The sequence below is a fragment of the Lycium barbarum genome, chromosome 9 (assembly GCF_019175385.1).
Source record: "Lycium barbarum isolate Lr01 chromosome 9, ASM1917538v2, whole genome shotgun sequence".
Taxonomy (NCBI): domain Eukaryota; kingdom Viridiplantae; phylum Streptophyta; class Magnoliopsida; order Solanales; family Solanaceae; genus Lycium; species Lycium barbarum.
The window spans coordinates 10,591,238-10,609,145 of NC_083345.1; the positions used below are offsets into that span (position 1 = coordinate 10,591,238).

General features: G+C 32.3%; 1 protein-coding gene across 1 annotated transcript; it reads left to right on the plus strand.

The window, feature by feature from the left end:
* Positions 1-14,190: 14,190 nt before the first annotated feature.
* On the plus strand, positions 14,191-15,972 carry LOC132610038 (ammonium transporter 1 member 1). The gene has a single exon (XM_060324293.1). The coding sequence runs from the start codon at positions 14,233-14,235 to the stop codon at positions 15,703-15,705; it is 1,473 nt and encodes a 490-aa protein (XP_060180276.1). The 5' UTR covers positions 14,191-14,232; the 3' UTR covers positions 15,706-15,972.
* Positions 15,973-17,908: the final 1,936 nt, after the last annotated feature.

The following is a 17,908-nucleotide window of genomic DNA, read 5'->3' on the forward strand; positions in this document are numbered from 1 at the left end:
GAGCACTTGTTTAATATACAAAATCACACTTCAACTGACACATATTTGTAAATCCGGTCTTCTGATTTAGATTTTCTCACCTTAGCACTAGATACGAAACCATCCATTCTAGTCAAATATTTGTTCGAGTATAATGCTTAATTAGCCAATTTCATACGTTTAATCAAAAAGTCGCTTCTTTCAGGCTTGAACTTCGTATTCGAATGATATGCTTATGTGATACTAAGGTGCCGTTTGGCCATATATACCAAAAACAAATTCACTTTTTTTGGAATTTTTGAAGTTGAAGTTGGAGTTGGCCATAGTTTTTGAAATGTATTTTTTGGTGAAATGTAGTTGTAAAAAAAGTAAAAAAAAGTAAAAAAAAAAAAATTAAAAACAAGTTTTTTGAGTTTTTGGTATTCCAGAATACAATTTATGGTCAAACGCCCAAAAGTGAAAAAAAAACTCCGGAAAAAAGTGAATAATTTTTATGGCCAAATGGCACCTAAATTTAAGTTTCATGAATTGACGACGACGACGATAACAACATTAATAGGGGCGGATTTAGAGTTATCCGAGGGTGTTCACCCGAACACCCACGGCAAAAAATTACAATGTATATGTAGGATAATTTTTTTGTGTTTATGTACATATGTTAACTTTTGAACACCCTAAATAAATGCAAATGGTTAGCTTAAGTGGTCCAGGGGGTTCAAGATAATCTCTAGATTCTAGGTTCGATTCCCATTAACAACATTATTTTTTATATTTAGCTTTTATTATTTTTTTCGAACCCCTTGAGTGAAAATCCTGAATCCGCCACTGACAACATACCCAATGTAATTTCACAAGTGAGGCTTGGGGAGGGTACAAAAGCTAAATATAAAATACTATGTTGTCCCTAGGGATTGAACATAGGACACTAGAGACAATTTTGAATACCCTGGACCGCTTGAGCTAACCTTTTGCATTTGTTCAGGGTGTTCAAAAGTCAATATATGTACATAAATATAAAAAATTTACCCTATACATACACTGTAATTTTCTGCCGAGGGTGTTCACCGCCATGTAAATCCGCCCCTGGGGTAGAGGGTGTACGCAGACCTTACCCATACCTTGGCAAATAGAGAGATTGTTTCCGATAGACCCTCGGCTCAAGTAAAACAAAAGGTTCTATGGATTGAAGATGTAAATAATATTATATAATTAAATCACTTATTAATTAAATATTACATGTAAATCTCTTAGTAAGCGTTAAATAATTATCTGATAAAGGTGGTAACCAACCTTCTATCACATATTCAAATTAGACTGTGTGAAATAGTCTTTACAATATCAGTAACTCAGTATATGTAACTTAGATTCTATCATATAATATTCTTGCCTTAGCTACGACAACATCATCTCTAAAAACTTTTTTTTCTCCATTGGTGACTGTTTGTGCGTGTCATTTGAGGTCACGAGCAAATGGCGCATTATTTAACAAGTAGTAGATGTTATTTGCAATCAACTCAACGTTGACTTTTAATTCAATATTGACTCCCTAATGTAGCTTTTAAGACAAGTTCCAACCTAAAAATCAACAATTTGACTAGATATGATATTTTTGAACATTAACATACATCAAAAAAAAAAAATTGGCAAAGGTTAAAATTGTCCCTGAACCATGCAAAGTGGATAACTTTAGGGAAAATGACATAGGGTATCTACTTAAGACTCTTTATTACAAAATATATACTAGATAGTTTTCCTTATTTACAAAACATGACGTATTTTCATACACAAAATTTGAACGAATTTTTTAAGCCTTGAGCAAGATATACACATTTCATACACAAAAATTTGAGCGATTATTTTAAGTCTTGAATGTTGTATTCCCCAGACCCCACGTTATGGGATTACACTGGGTTGTTGTTGTTGTTGAATGTTGTATCAAAGTTGTATACAATGTTGTTATAGTTGTATTAATTTTACAGAAATCTAACATGAACTTTATACACGAAAATGTGAGCAAAATTTTAAGATTTGAACGAGATACAAATTTCATACCATTTTCATACACACAATTTTGAAAGGACTTTTTTAAGCCTTGAACGAGATATACACATTTCATACATTTTTCATACCGTTTTCATACACTAAATTTTGAGCGAACTTTTTAAGCCTTGAGCGAGGTATGCACATTTCATACATAAATTTTTGAGAGAATTTTTTAAAATATATATATATATATTTTTTAAAAATATATTTAAAAAAAACTTAATTTTTTTTAAAGCATGTTTTTTATAGGGTTTATAATGTTATGTTTTGTAATAAAAAACTATTGCCATATTTCGTAAATATTTCTCCTTAATATGTATTATACATACTTTACCCATAACTTTAACCTTCGTTTAAACTTGGTCTCGAGTGTTCTCATGTAGTTACAAAATGGCTGAAAATTGTCCTTTTGGACTGATGAGCCTTATTTTTCTGTATTTTTTATTTTAAACATTTTTTTTGTTCGGATTGCCCTTCAAAAGCACTGGTCTTTAATTTTTGCCCCTTAAATTGGTGGTCTTTAATTTTTTACCTTCGCCTAATACCTGAGGGTTGTGGGTTCGAACCCCAGCTCAATAAATTTAAAAAAAAAAAAAGGAATTTCGCAAGGCAGAGTACCTGCATCAGAATTTTGAATGCAAAACTCTACGTTCCAAACTCTGTCTGAGGCCTAACTTTGCTACAAAACTCTGCCTTGCGATTTTTATTTGTTTTGACTGAGCCAAGGTTCGAACTGCAAAGCTCATGGTATTAGGTGATGATAAAAATTAAAGACCACCAATTTGAGGGACAAAAAATAATGACCATCCCAAAATAAGGACATTCCTGCGAATTGCCCAATTATAAATATTATTTTTAGCCCATTTTATACACCACATATCTATATTAAATTAAAATTGACCAAAGAAATGGGGGAAATTTCCACGACTGCCCTTATTCGGTGGTGGTCTTTAATTTTTGCCCCTCAAATTGTTGGTTTTTAATTTTTGTCTTTCGCCTAAAAGCTCATGGGTTCTGGGTTCGAACCCCGCTCAGTCAAAAATTTGAAAAAAAAAAATCAAAGAAAAGTTTTGGTTTCGCAAGGCCGAGTTCTACCTTCTAAGACAAAGTTTGTCTTAAGGTAGCAACTCTACCCTTAAGGCAGAGTTTGCATGAAACTCTCAATTATTAAGCTAAGTTTGCCTTCAGGCATAAGGCAAACACTGTCTTGCGAATCCAACTTGTGCCTTGTGATTTTTTTTTTTAATTTTTGATTGAACGGGATTCGAACCCGAAATCTCAAGGTATTTTCGGTCACGTTTTTAAGCGAAGGACAAAAATTAAAGGCCAACAATTTGAGGGGTAAAAATTAAAGACAAGTGCCTTTAAAGGACAATCCGCGCAAAAACAAAAGTAGAAGAAGAAGAAGGAGGAGTAATGGAACAAATATGCCAATATCAGCTTAACTGTAGCCCATTAAAATATTTGTGTTTTGGTTTAAAAAATCAAGTAAAAGATAAAATAAGAAAATGACGCGAAGCAAAAAAATAAAAATAAAATTGATCCCTTGGGTGGATAAGATCCAATATCGTCATATCGATGTATGACAAAAGGTAAATATTTAAAATTCAGAGGTAGAAAAAGTTATTAGAAAAAACTACTAGAGGTCATTATTTGTATCAATTTCTAGCTTTCAATTACAAAGATCTTCTTTGGAATTATTTGAAGATATCTACATGCTTGGACACAGTCAAGTCTTCAGTCGTATAGATTATCTTTTATGGAGTTATTTAAAAAAAAAAATTGTTTCCTACTCGATATCCGATACTTGCTTTGAGGTCCGACTAATTCTGATTTGGTTGAGAAATCTCACACGTAAAGCCCTCCTATCAAAGGCGACTCAACTTCATTCTCAGAGCAAGAACTTGCAATACAAGAAAGAAGACATTTGGCAATAATTTTTTTTTGTTGCCATTGATAGGTTATTGTTGCAAAAAGTACTTTTGACAATAACATTTTTTTTTCTTGTTGCATAAACTTTTTCCAACAGCTGTTATTGCAACGACGTACAACAACTTATTTTTTTTAGTTGCCAAAAGTACTTTTTGCAACAATAGTCAATACTATATGATAACAAAATTAAATTTTTGGCAACAAACAAGATGTTCATTTTTAAAAGATTCATCATATATGTTAACAATAAAACTAAATTATTATCAAATATTGACTTTTTCCAATTATATTATTTTTGTTGTGAAAAGAGTTGTTGCAATTTCTATATTTTCTTATAGTGTTGAGAACTCTATTTAAAGATGGATGAGTACTTACCACTCTATCACAATTGTTAGTAATTTTTACGGTGTTAGATGAATTAATGATGATGGCTATGTTGAATTTATTATATTATGTTACCATCCGAGATAAGCAAGTTCTTACCATAATTTCTTGAATTAATTTTAACCCAAATGTTAGTCTAGAAAGTGGTATAATTGAACATATCGCTAAACGTAAACGTGACACCAATGAAATAATATTCAGTTTGACAAAGAAAGATAAATAAACTAATCTGAACAGTTATATAAATATTTAAACTTTGTCATTTGTCATTTTGACCTGGACCTTCTTTTTTAATAATATGAGTGGAATTCAATTTATGCAAGTCTGTTCTCAAACAATGGGCAGGCTTCTTTACAATTTCTCCAAGGTGAAAGACCAAATTATTTAAGAATATAAGGATTTAAATATTTATTTTTTTAATTTAACAAAAAATAATTCTGCTCTACAACTGGAAAACAGTAGAAATGAGAGAATCAAGAAAGAATCGAAACTAGCAACATTTTAAAGTGGGAGTTCTCTCACAATTACTTTCTCTGCTCAATCATTTATATCCAAGCAAAAAAATAATTACAAGTAGGAGCATTGACGTGATGAAAGCATGCCTTTTTTTATTTTTATTTTTTGTGCTTTGATAATGTAATACCGTTGACTTTATTTAGATTACGTAACTATATTAGTTATAAGTCAGAGTTAGAGAATCTTATAAGTCTGATAGCCAGACAGCTCAAATGATTCATTGTACGCTATGTGCTTGCATTACAAATTAAAGAAATTGTATAGTTATAATTTCCAAGTTTGAATTTCAAAATTAATAATTCTTCTTCAATATGTAATAAATATATTCTTAGAAGTATATACGTGATTAAGAGTATCTTTGAATGTGAAAGTCAACAATTTGGAATCTAATTAATCGGTAGCAATTTGTGTTTAAGAACCGATTTATATCATTTTCAACAACGAAATGATAGCAACCGATTGATTAATTAGGATATTTTCTATAAGTAGGAAAGAGGAGAATCCAATGGAATTTTAATGGCCTGGTTTCTCTTGGCCATTGCTTGCAAATTCTAATTTCTAACTGTATTTCTAGGTCAAAAACTTTTCAATTCCACGTTATTTTTACTTCTTTATTCTTATAATAGTTTAATTTTGTGCGACGATCTATCCTTAAGTAGTGAAAACAAAAAGATAGAGGAGGAGGGGACTTTTAGTGAGATTTGAAAGTCTGCACCTAAGGGATCAAGATTAGTTAAGAAAGACTTTAGTTATACAGGATTTACTACGTAAGGATTGCAACGATATATGATTCTAATATAAAGATTATCTTTCATTAAATATTTAGTTGATGTACTAAAATTAATATATAGTAATAATCTAAAAGTGTGTGTTTACTTTTCAAATAAAATAAAAGTTTGTTACTGTTGAGAGGGTTAGTTTGTCCCTTTAGTTATTTTAATCAATGTATTGTTAATGCGTTTTATTTTTATTCCACAATTCATCCAACATTATAATATATAAATTCTCATATAAGTTATGCATATATTATTTGTGAGAAAAGGAAAAATATAAACCACGCGTTATTTTATTTATGCAATACCCAATGGTATCAAGACTAGTAACGATAGCCCGGGGAAAGCCCTGACCCAACATGAGCAAAATTATATTATTCTATTATTATACGTTATCTGAAACTTTCAACTAATCTTTTTGATCTATCTAAGAAAAAATAAAGAGAAAGTGAAGATATTAAAAATGGTTCAAGTACTATAATATTTAGAAGTAATAAAGTAACTTAATCCTGTCATTTCTTGGCTACAGTTGGCAAGAGAATACTCAACCTTTTTTTGAATTATATTTGCTAAATATATTTTTTTGATTTTATTTAATAATGGTATAATATGATCAATACTTACTGGCACTAAGCATAAATCGAAAATATTTAGAAGTAATAAAGTAACTTAATCCTATCATTTTTCTGCTACAGTTGGCAAGAGCATACTCTGGCAAGAGCATACTCAACCTTTTTTGAATTATTTTTGCTAAATAATTTTTTTCAATCTTATTTTAATTAATAACCATCTTAATTCTTCAACTATACTCAAATGCTAATATAAAAGTAAGCATTCTGCTTAGATGGAGCCATGGCGACTATAATTCTTTTTAAAGGTGTCACGCCCCGAACCATGGCCTGGGCGAAATACGACACTCGGTACCTTACTTCATGTGACCGAGCGAACCACATGGCTTGCTGAATCATCATGAGGCATAACATGAGCGGAATATAACGTGAATGCATGATAAGCCTTTATGAAACGTAGTAAGTCATAATACTTAATAAAAATACTTGTTTAAACATGAGTGCGGAAATAACATGAATGAGCCAAAATGGCTATACGACTCCGAATGTATGATATAACATAACTGACTTGTCTAGTCTATGAAACCTCTAACATAAGTCTGAACATGGAAAACATACTCGCTGGGACAAGGCCCCCAACATACCTTAGATGCAAAACTAATCATAAAACAAAAGTTGACTAAACCCCGAATGAGTTGGGGCTCACCAATAAGCTGATACGAATGTTGTTCTACTGAGCAGATGTGTCGTCCTGTATATTAGTACCTGCATCATGAAATGCAGGCCCCCGGGCAATAGAAAAGGGACGTCAGTACTTTGAATGTACTGGTATGTAAAGCAACTGAATGAAATAACATGGGACATAAAATAATAATGATAGGAACTGAAACCTGGTGATGAACATGAACACATATATATATAACATGGTAAAAATATCATAAGTAGGGAGAGCAATAACTTATAGCCCATCCATGGTCTGGTGATTGTGTCCCGCCAGCAGAACACTCAATCTTTGCCAGGGAACATGAGATTTAATAAAATATGAAAGGATCCAGTCATTATGAGTGATCGTCCGGGACATGGGTGGAGCGATCATCATCCTACGGTGGCTACGTAGTTTCAGGCTATCTGAAGCCCTCCTCGGTAATTAAAGCAACTCCCCAAAACATGAACATAATATAGTTGGCTAAGAAGCCCATGATTTTCATGAATTAACTTGTACTTGTTTTGTAATCATGATTTCACGAAATAACTTGTATTTCGAAGCAAAAAGAAAAAAAAAGCTCAGATCCGTCTCAGATCTACGACGGATCTGAGCAGTGCATACAGGGTTTCTTGCCGAAGTAACGACGGAGCTCCAGATCTATAGCTTTTCCGGTGAGATATAGCGATTGTATTCATATTTTTAGGGTGTATTTGTTAATTTTTGGTGTATCTATGTGTTTATGTATTCAATTTTGCTCGTTGTATTCATGAATACATCAAGCTCATTTATGAATACAGATAGTCATTTTATAAATATAATGGGAAAAAAATAGTTGTATTCAAAAAAAAAAAAAAATACGAATACAAGGACGCACTTACATGAATACAATAAGTTAGTAGCTGACTTTAGCTACATGTTTGCTACACTTAGTAAATATATAATATGTAGCTACCAGGCTTAAGTTAGTCATTTATGAAATTTTCCCTTTTTTTTAATCTCTTTAATCTATGTAACAAATTTCTTATAAAAAACAAATTCATTTTGAGACGGAAAAAAAAAGTAAGAAATACTAATTGAGTATATAACTTAATGTCGTTCTATAATGAAATAGATGAGAAGAATGAGATTTTTTTTTATTAATAATAATCAAAACTCTGCTATCTATTTTTACAAGTAAAAATAGCATGTAATAATAATTTTATAAATATATTCAATGAAGGTAATATAAAATAATTAATAAAAATTGAGGTATATTCTATAACAAATTCTTAAAAGATTATCTATTTATATTATAAATGAATTTTAAATTATAATTTAAGACATCACATTAATGACAATCAAAACTCCTTTATATATATAAACACATACATATATATGTAACAATAAACAGTAATGTGTGTGTATATATTAAAATATTATCATAAAAAGTAATATTTGATTTTGTGATAAATTCAAAAATGGATTATATTTGAATTTAAAGAAAAATATTAAATATCTTGGCTAAAGCATTAAATTTTACATAATGTAAAATGTATTATATAGATGGAGAATTGAAAATGTCAAGAATAAAATACATATTGCCTAGGATAAGGGAAAAAATGTTTACTGTTTATAATTGAAGAAAGAGTTTGATTTTTAAAGTAAAATTGGGAGTGATTTTCATCCACAACTTTACATATATTCTTTCAAAACCCAATCGGTATAATATTGAGGTATCATTGAAATTTGAAACAATGCATTTTAAAGGTTGTGAATGGGACCCATACATTTAAAAGAAGACCCAATCAAATGTAGAGAAAATAGAGATATCTAAAATGTGAATGACCCACAGATGAAAAGCTCTGTGGCATAATAAAGCTGCACTGACACAGGTAATCCCGCAAACACTATTGAGAGTGAGGGCTTTTTGGTCAATTCACATTGACCCGAAGCTCCTATATTCTCTCTTATTAATAGTAGTAAGTAATAGTAATAAAATACAAGTCTCTTAGCATGGTTAACTCAAAATCGATATGTAACTAGTTTGGCAAAATTGTCAAGATCTGATAACATGTGCACCCATGTGATCAGTAATTTGTTTATCATTATTTTATTTTTCACTAAGTGTGTTTCCTATTAATCATTGACCTAGTAGATATTAGATATCATGTTAGCTCTAACTCCAGTGGTCTGAAATTTTAAAAGAAAAATAAAAGAGTCTTTTCCCGTTCTTAATTTTGTTTCTTCTGTCAAAAAACCGAAGAACAATGAATCTGGCCCAATAAAAATAATGAAAATTGTTAAAGTCTACATCTCTACTAAATTAACTTATTAAAAGGGTAAAAGGTAGCTAGGTAAAATAAACGTACGGTATTAAATTGGAGTATTAATTAAAGAAACAAAGGGTTAACTTTAAATTTTCATGTTAAACGTGCTCCATTGGATATGCGGTACTGAGAAAAGTGGTAAAAAGAACTTTTGGGAATTAGAGCTAAAAAGAGTCACTTACAATGGTGGACAATTAAAGTTAGCTATAAAACCTATTTTCCCATAATCTTTATAACAAAAGTTGATCAACAATTTATAGGTAGAAGGTTCAGTTTTACTTATGAAGTAGTAATTGATTTGTTTCAAATTTGTCTCTAATATATACAGTAATTATCTAGCTTGTCTCCAACATTAGTTACGGTAGAGCTGCGTAGACAAATAAAATATTTAAACTTACCCCTAAATATCAAAGTGGTTTATATATATCCTCTATAATAGTTTGTTATGCCCTTAGATAATTGAAAAGGTTCAAACGTACCCTAACAATTTAAAAGGTTTGACAATAGAATGGTTAAGTATTTGCTGTTTTCTGTTTATTTCAAATGTTGGTCTCGAAAAGTTATTAAGGTATTTTCAAGTAATATTGGAAGTATAAACTACAGCTAGTCAACATTGGTGGGTTCATATATTCCCTTAGAATCTAAGCAAAATTTTAACTTTGTGCTTATCTTCCGTAATATTTTAATTTATAATATAAAAATACATTTATTTATTTGTTAAAAAGCTTTGTCCTTTAGTGTGCAAACCTCCTCACATATAACCTGAGCTAAATTCGTGTATTGTTTTTTATTGGGGAACATCAAAATATTTTAATTTTGAAAGTATAGTGTACATTTGAAATCCTCTATATTTAATTTGAATATCAAGAAATTCTTTGTGACTTTGTGCATAAATAAATCTTAAGAATCTGGGTTAGCTTCATTCTGACATCCAACATCCTAATTAAGGGTTGATTAATTGAGTTTAAACGAGAAGATAACTATCATAAACAAAAGGAAAATACGTTTATATTTGATTCCATTGGCGAGAATATATGGTAGTTTTTCAAATATATTGTCCATGAAGTCAATCGCAAATCTATATTTACGTATAGGATTAATAATTTAATAGCATTTTTTATCTCTTAATTATTAATAAATTTTAATCCATGTGATATTTGACTAAACCCATTTATCCTTAAACTACGTGAAATGGTTTTTATCCTTTTGCTTGTGAGTAATCACAAAATTACTGGAAGTTATATCAACCATTCGATTCATCATTTAATTACTCATATGTTATGTTAAACTTGTATTGTTACCTCATTTTTTAGGGTAATGAACTTCTAAAAATAATCTAGTTGTAACACGTTTTCTATATAAACAGACTAAAAACACTCATTTTAATTAATTGTTATATGTGATGAGTCATATATCACACAAATCAAAATCAAAATTTATTCACAACTGAGGGTGATGCAATCCAAATTACCATGGTGACGACTCAAGTGTTCAAGCCGAGGAGACCCAAATTGAAGCCCGAGAGGATGTGGATTGAAGCCCAAGATCTGCCCCACAGAAAGAACAAGTCTAGCGGCCCAAATTAGGACTTCTAGAAGCTCTAGTGTGAACATGAGGGGCTGGTCTAATGTGAACGAAGGAAGCTTCCCTTTTTGTGTTTTCTAGGCTATTTTGACTTTCATAATGTGTAGGGGCTTTCTAGGCTTCTAGGAGTATGCATTTTGTAGTCTTCTATGCACCTAGAAGACTACACTTCCATTTATTTCTTTTGACTAGTATATTTTAAGAACCTTATTTAAAGTTGCTTGAAAATCATTCGAAGGGAACCTATCTTGAAATATATGAATATTGAACTTTTCTCTCTAGTTGAGACTTGTGATTTGGTGGACTCCAAATTGTACAACGTTATTTTGATCATTCAATTTGCAAGAGATTGTTATTCTCTTGAGGATTGTTGCATAAGATAGGTGCCTTTGATCCTTTTGGAAGGTAACTAGGACTAGTTCTTCTAGTTATTGTCCAATTGTTTATCAATTGTGTCTTCTTTCTATCTTGTCTTTATTTTCTTGCATCAAAGGGACCAAAAGTGTTATTACACCTCACACATATGTTAAATAATATTTTTTCAACACTATTTTTTTCATAATCGAAAATCTTCAAAGGTTTGTAATGCAAAAGTTCAGAACTTGGTGGATAATGAACCTCCTTCTACCTTGCGTGCTTAATTATCAGGTTTTAGTATATGACATGATTTTCATTAATTAAACATGACACAATTTGCATTATAATACCATTGAATATTGAATTATGCGACATGAAAATTATTTAGAAGTAACTTAGGCAACGTAGAAGATTTCGAAAACTAAAACCACCCCCCATAAAGGGAAAAAAAATGGGAAAGAGAAAATTTTTAAAAAAATACGTAAAAAATAAATTAGGTGGAAAGAAAATGGGATATTAAAATTTATAGTTTTCATTTTTACTATTTCTTGCGGGGTTGAGTGGTATTTTTCATGCTTCAATTTGTAAATATATTGGATAATTTGGTCAACGGGAATCTTTTCGCATATTCTCCTCCTCCTAGAAACAGGTTTTAAGAGGACATCCCTTGCAAGCTTTTAGGAATAAGTTTTAATCTTGTTTACAGGTTGATTTTGAGCCTTTGCTCTTCTAGGCAGTGGCGGAGTCAAGAGGGTTCAAAATAAGAAAAAATAAACAGACGAGAAAATTAAATGTGATTCAACATCTATTTTATATATATAATCAAAAATAAATTAAACCGTATATAAATAGTATTTTTGTCCACCGAAGGGGATTCGGATCCCTTGGCCCTATGTGGCTCTGCCCCGGCTTCTAGGAGTACCTTGATCATGTTCTAGATTTAAATGACAATAAAAAATATAGACAATTATTATTATTATACATATAATTTTAATTTAATATGATGTGATATGAGTTAAGTTTAAATAAAGAAATGATTAATGAGAATTCATATTAGCCTATTTCAATTTGTTTTGGTTGAAGCCTAGTTATTGTTGTAAAGATGGTGAGTCCAATTTTCTAGTAATATATAGAAAGAGTGTGATCATAGAAACATCTTATATGGAGAGATTCTAGAGTAATATTCAAGTTAATTGCCAGGAAAACAATTGAGAAAAATAAGGAGAGAAAACATGTACATCTCCAGCTGAAATTTGAATGGAAAAATAGCTACTTTATTGTTAAATTAATTCTGCCTTGAAAAGTAAAAAGGAGTATATTTTAATTAAAAAGAGATTTGAAAATTGAAAGTTTGAAAAGGACATATGTATGTATTTGCATTGGAAAAAAGTCCGTGATTCATGAGTCAACTATGTACACTACTTCATTTCTCTTGAAATACTTTTCAAACAAATTTCTTTAATATTTTATCAGCATTTTTAATATTGAAATTCAATTTTAGAAGCACTGATGGACAAATCAGCATTTGCTGCAAACAGGTAAAGGGGCAATTGAATCTTTTGTCCCATTCAAAATGTGATAATTAATTATTTCTCCCTGTATGACATTTATTATGGATTTCCAGAATTTACTACTTTTACCCATTCTTTACGGGCAGAATTGCCCTTCTTTTGGGGTGGTCTTTAAATTTTGCCTCTCATATTTGAAATCTTTAAATTTTGCCTTTCGGCTAAACCCCATGAGTTTTAGGTTCGAACCCCACACAGTCAAAAATTTTTAAAAAAATCGCAAGGCAGAGTTTAAATTTCGCTATGCCCCCATCGGCATACACTTGTGAAGGAATTACTAAAGTTATGCCGGACCCGGCATACTTATGCCTTATGGGCAGACTTGACATAAGTATGCCGGGTCCGGCATAACTTTGGTAATTCCTTCACAAGTTTATGCCGGGTCCGGCATAAAAGTTTGCCCATTAAAAGTATGCCCCCACCGGCATAAACTTGTTAAGGAATTACCAAACTTATGCCGAACCCGGCATACTTATGCCTTATGGGCAGACTTGGCATAAGTATGCCTGGTCCGGCATAACTTTGGTAATTCCTTCACAAGTTTATGCCGGCGGGAGCATACTTTTAATGGGCAAACTTTTATAGTATGCCACATAAGGCGGAATTTTTCCTTAAGGCATAACTAAAAGTTTGCCTTATCAGGCAAAATCTATACCTTAAGAAAAAGTTCTGTCTTATGGGGCATACTTTTGGTTATGACTTAAGTAAAAGTTTGTCCCATAAGGCATAGTTCCTTAAGGAAAAGTTTTGCCCCATAAGGCATAATTAAACTATGCCTTAAGGAAAAGTTATGCCCCCTCCGGCATAACTTTAGTTTTTCCTTAAGGACTTTATGCCGGATCCGGCATACACTCCCCCCAGCTCTGCCTTGCGAAATTATTTTTTTATTTTATGCCTGAGTGAGAGTTCGAACCTAGAACCTCAGGTATCCAAGCGAAGGATAAAATTTAAAGACCACAAATATAAGGGGCAAAATTTAAAGACCACTCCAAAAGAAGGGCAATCCGTGCAAAAAAATGTTCTTTACTGACAGTAGGTATCCACACGGCCCATACACAAAAATATTTCTCTTATATAACTCACATAATAAAATATTTAAATCCGGGACAATTGAATGTTTTGTACCATTAATATAAATTTGAATATTAATTATTTCTCCTTATATGATACTGTATTTATTATGGATTTCCAGAATTTACTCTATTTTTACTCATTCTTTACTGACAGTTGGAATCAGATGGTACCCTATTAATCAATACACTAATAAAATACTCCTATTTCTCTTATAAAAAACTCACATAAAAAAATATTTAAATTCCCCCCTAAAAATACTACACCAAAAAAGAAAAGTCAAACTCCTCTCATTAATTTTCTCTATATAAAACAGTATCCTATTACGCATTCATCACCTTATACTCTCAACAGGATTCCCCCTTGAATCTCTCCTTCTTCTTCTTCCTTACCACCCACCCCCCTATACCCCACCCCCACTCCACCCCACCCCACCCACCCACGATGTCTTGTTCAGTCGACCAACTTGCTCCATTACTCGGACCCAACACCAGTACTGGTGCTGTAGCTGCTGCCACATACATATGTGGCCAATTTTCCGATGTATCGAACAAATTTATCGATACCGGTTATGCAATTGACTCAACATATCTACTCTTTTCTGCGTACCTAGTTTTCTCAATGCAACTAGGTTTCGCTATGCTTTGTGCAGGCTCTGTCCGTGCAAAGAATACGATGAACATCATGTTAACTAATGTTCTTGATGCTGCCGCAGGTGGTCTTTTTTATTATTTATTTGGTTTTGCTTTTGCATGGGGTGGTCCATCTAATGGATTTATTGGACGTCATTTCTTTGGGCTTAAAGAGATCCCATCTGAATCTTTTGATTATAGCAATTTTCTTTATCAATGGGCTTTTGCTATAGCTGCTGCTGGTATTACAAGTGGATCAATAGCTGAGAGAACTCAGTTTGTTGCTTATTTGATTTACTCTTCTTTTTTAACTGGTTTTGTTTACCCTGTTGTTTCTCATTGGTTCTGGTCACCTGATGGGTGGGCCAGCCCGACTAATAATGCAAATCTTTTATTCGGGTCGGGTGTTATTGATTTTGCCGGGTCGGGTGTGGTTCATATGGTGGGTGGCATAGCCGGCTTTTATGGTGCTTTAATTGAAGGTCCAAGAATCGGGCGGTTCGATCATACGGGCCGGGCTGCAACCCTACGTGGACATAGCGCTTCGCTTGTGGTTTTGGGTACATTTTTGTTGTGGTTCGGGTGGTACGGGTTTAACCCGGGTTCGTTTAATAAGATTCTTGTTACTTATGGTGCAAGTGGAGGGTATTATGGTCAATGGAGTGCTGTGGGCCGGACCGCGGTGACCACCACCTTAGCGGGTTGCACCGCGGCCCTAACAACCCTTTTTGGTAAGAGGATTTTATCGGGCCATTGGAATGTTACGGATGTGTGTAACGGGCTTCTGGGCGGATTTGCAGCAATCACGGCTGGCTGTTCTGTTGTTGAGCCATGGGCCGCTATTATTTGTGGGTTCGTGGCTGCTTTAGTTTTAATCGGTTGTAACAAGTTAGCGGAGATATTTAAATATGATGATCCACTTGAGGCAGCACAATTACATGGTGGTTGTGGTGCATGGGGAATAATTTTCACTGCTTTATTTGCTAAGGGTAAGTATGTGGATCAAGTTTACCCGGGTAAACCAGGTCGGCCTCACGGGTTATTTATGGGTGGTGGTGGAAAACTACTTGGGGCACATATAGTCCAAATTCTTGTAATATTTGGTTGGGTCACAGCTACAATGGGTCCACTTTTCTATATTCTTCACAAGTTCAAGCTTCTTAGGATCTCTTCTGAGGATGAGATGGCGGGTATGGATCTGACCCGACATGGTGGATTTGCTTATTATCATGAAGAAGATCACAAGCAAGGAATGCAAATGAGGAGAGTTGAACCAACAATCTAAACTTAGAAAATTTATCTTTTAATTTATTCTCCTATGTGTCCTTTTCAATGTTCTAGTATTTCTTTTTAGAAAATTAAGTTTAGGTTGTAAGTGTGGAAAAGAAAAGAAAAAAGTGGCTTTCTTTTAGGGGTAAATGGGTGGTTGTCTTTGAAGATAATGTGAACATGGACTCCTCTTATTATTATTTCTACCTTTGACTATAAATATGCACCCCCTTTGTACATATATGTATTACTCTTACCATTATTGTGGTACCGTCAAGCTTGACTTATCTTTCTATTTACTTTTTTCTGCGCTATATTTTTTCTTTATATGTTTATTCTGGCTGTTATGATTTCATTGACAAGGACTGTAAAGGAGAGGACAATTGATACCACAAAAATTGCAAGTACATATCCGACCCATTCTGCAAGAAAATAGAATTTCATATTAAGCTTTAAATATGCGCCATTGAAATGGGATGACCCCTACTAGCTCTCCCCTAAGAATGGCACTTGTGAGTTTCCTTACAATTGGCTTAAGTGTAGATGCTCCTTTCCTTGCCTAATTTCGTAACTCGAGATCCAAGTCAGCACCGATAAAAATTTCTTAATTTCTTGTGGTCGATTTTTATATGAGTTTAATTTTTATTAACAAACCGACAAAGTAAAGAATTTTGTGTACTATGAGATCATTCAAAAGATAACCGGCTATACAATATAAACAACAAAAATTATGAAACAAAAAATGAAAACTAAACAATCATTTTGAATGAGAAATTAAGAGAAACTTATTTTAAAAATGAAAAAAGGATTGAGAACGTGAAAAGGATAAAGAATGAACAGATTAAAGTTAGACACGTACGGTGGAAAGGCCGGAAGATTCAATGGAATCTCCTAGTGTTAAGGGTGACCAAACACTTTTGTGTGAACTGTGAAGGGGAGAGAATCATGTGACTGACACTGAGTGCCAAAAAGATTGGAAAAGAGAAAAAGGATGCAAATTGAGTTTCTTATTGAATTTAATGCAACATTTTGTCTCTGTGTGGGTACCCATTCGCAAGCAAGATGACAAAGAAGGCAATACTGGTATGATAAGAACATTGTGGCAGTTATTTAGACTTGTCCTTTCATGTTTTCTTTTTGATAATGGTGGTATCATATCAGTGGAGGATATTTAGATTCCGCAATTTAAATGACCCAAAAAGTGTGATTTAGAATCAAAATAACTCAACAAGACTAAACGCACTCTTTGAACCCTATCAGCTTTATTTTTCCAAGTTACTCTTCTTTACCTCCTCTGTTTTCACTCTTTGAACATACTTTAGCCCCCTCAAAATCATGTCTCAAACCTCTGAAACGTTAAACTTTGCTATAGAACCCGATGTTTATGAATGTGGTCATTATTGTAAGTTAAGAACATCAAGGACCCAAGATAATTCGGGGCATTGTTTTTGGTGTTATAAGTTCCCGAAATAAGTGTTTTTTTATAATTTTTTATGGTTTAATTTTTTTTTACATTATTTACATATTTTACTTTAAAAAAATGATTTTTCTTGTAATGTTTATAGGATATGGGCGGTTGCAAACATTTTTGTTGGGAAGATAGCATTCCCGCGGATAAAACGGTGGCGGTGAAGTTTTAAAAACTTCTTGTTGATAGAAATACCGTGACTTCACGTATCTCTAGATATACCGTGAAGTTTGACTTGCAAATTAAGCTTATGGAAGCTCAAGAAAAAATTGACCTTTTGGAGGTCTTGCTAAAACAATCTGAAGAAAAAATAAAGTTTTCTCAAGGCTAGCTTTGGAGACACTCAACATGAGAAAAATGCTTTGAAAGAAAAACTGAAATTTTGAAAGAGTATTTGTGCTATCTTGTTGTTGTTTATTATTTCTATATATTTTTGTTTATTAAATTGAATATTTCTATGTATTTTATTTTTTTTATGTACTTTTTTTAAGTTTGTTATTTTTATGTACTTTGTTTTTACTAGTTGCACGTTTTTTTTAGTTTGTTATTTTTATGTACTTTGTTTTTACTAGTTGCACGTTTTCATTTATTATGTAATCCGCACCCGTTATGTACTAATTTATTTGTGTTTTTCTTTTAAATTGTGAATTTTTGAACTTTTTATGTATTATTAACTCTAAAAAGCTTATATAAATTAATAATAGACTACAACAATCAAAGCAAATTAAAAACATACTAAAATAATCAAATT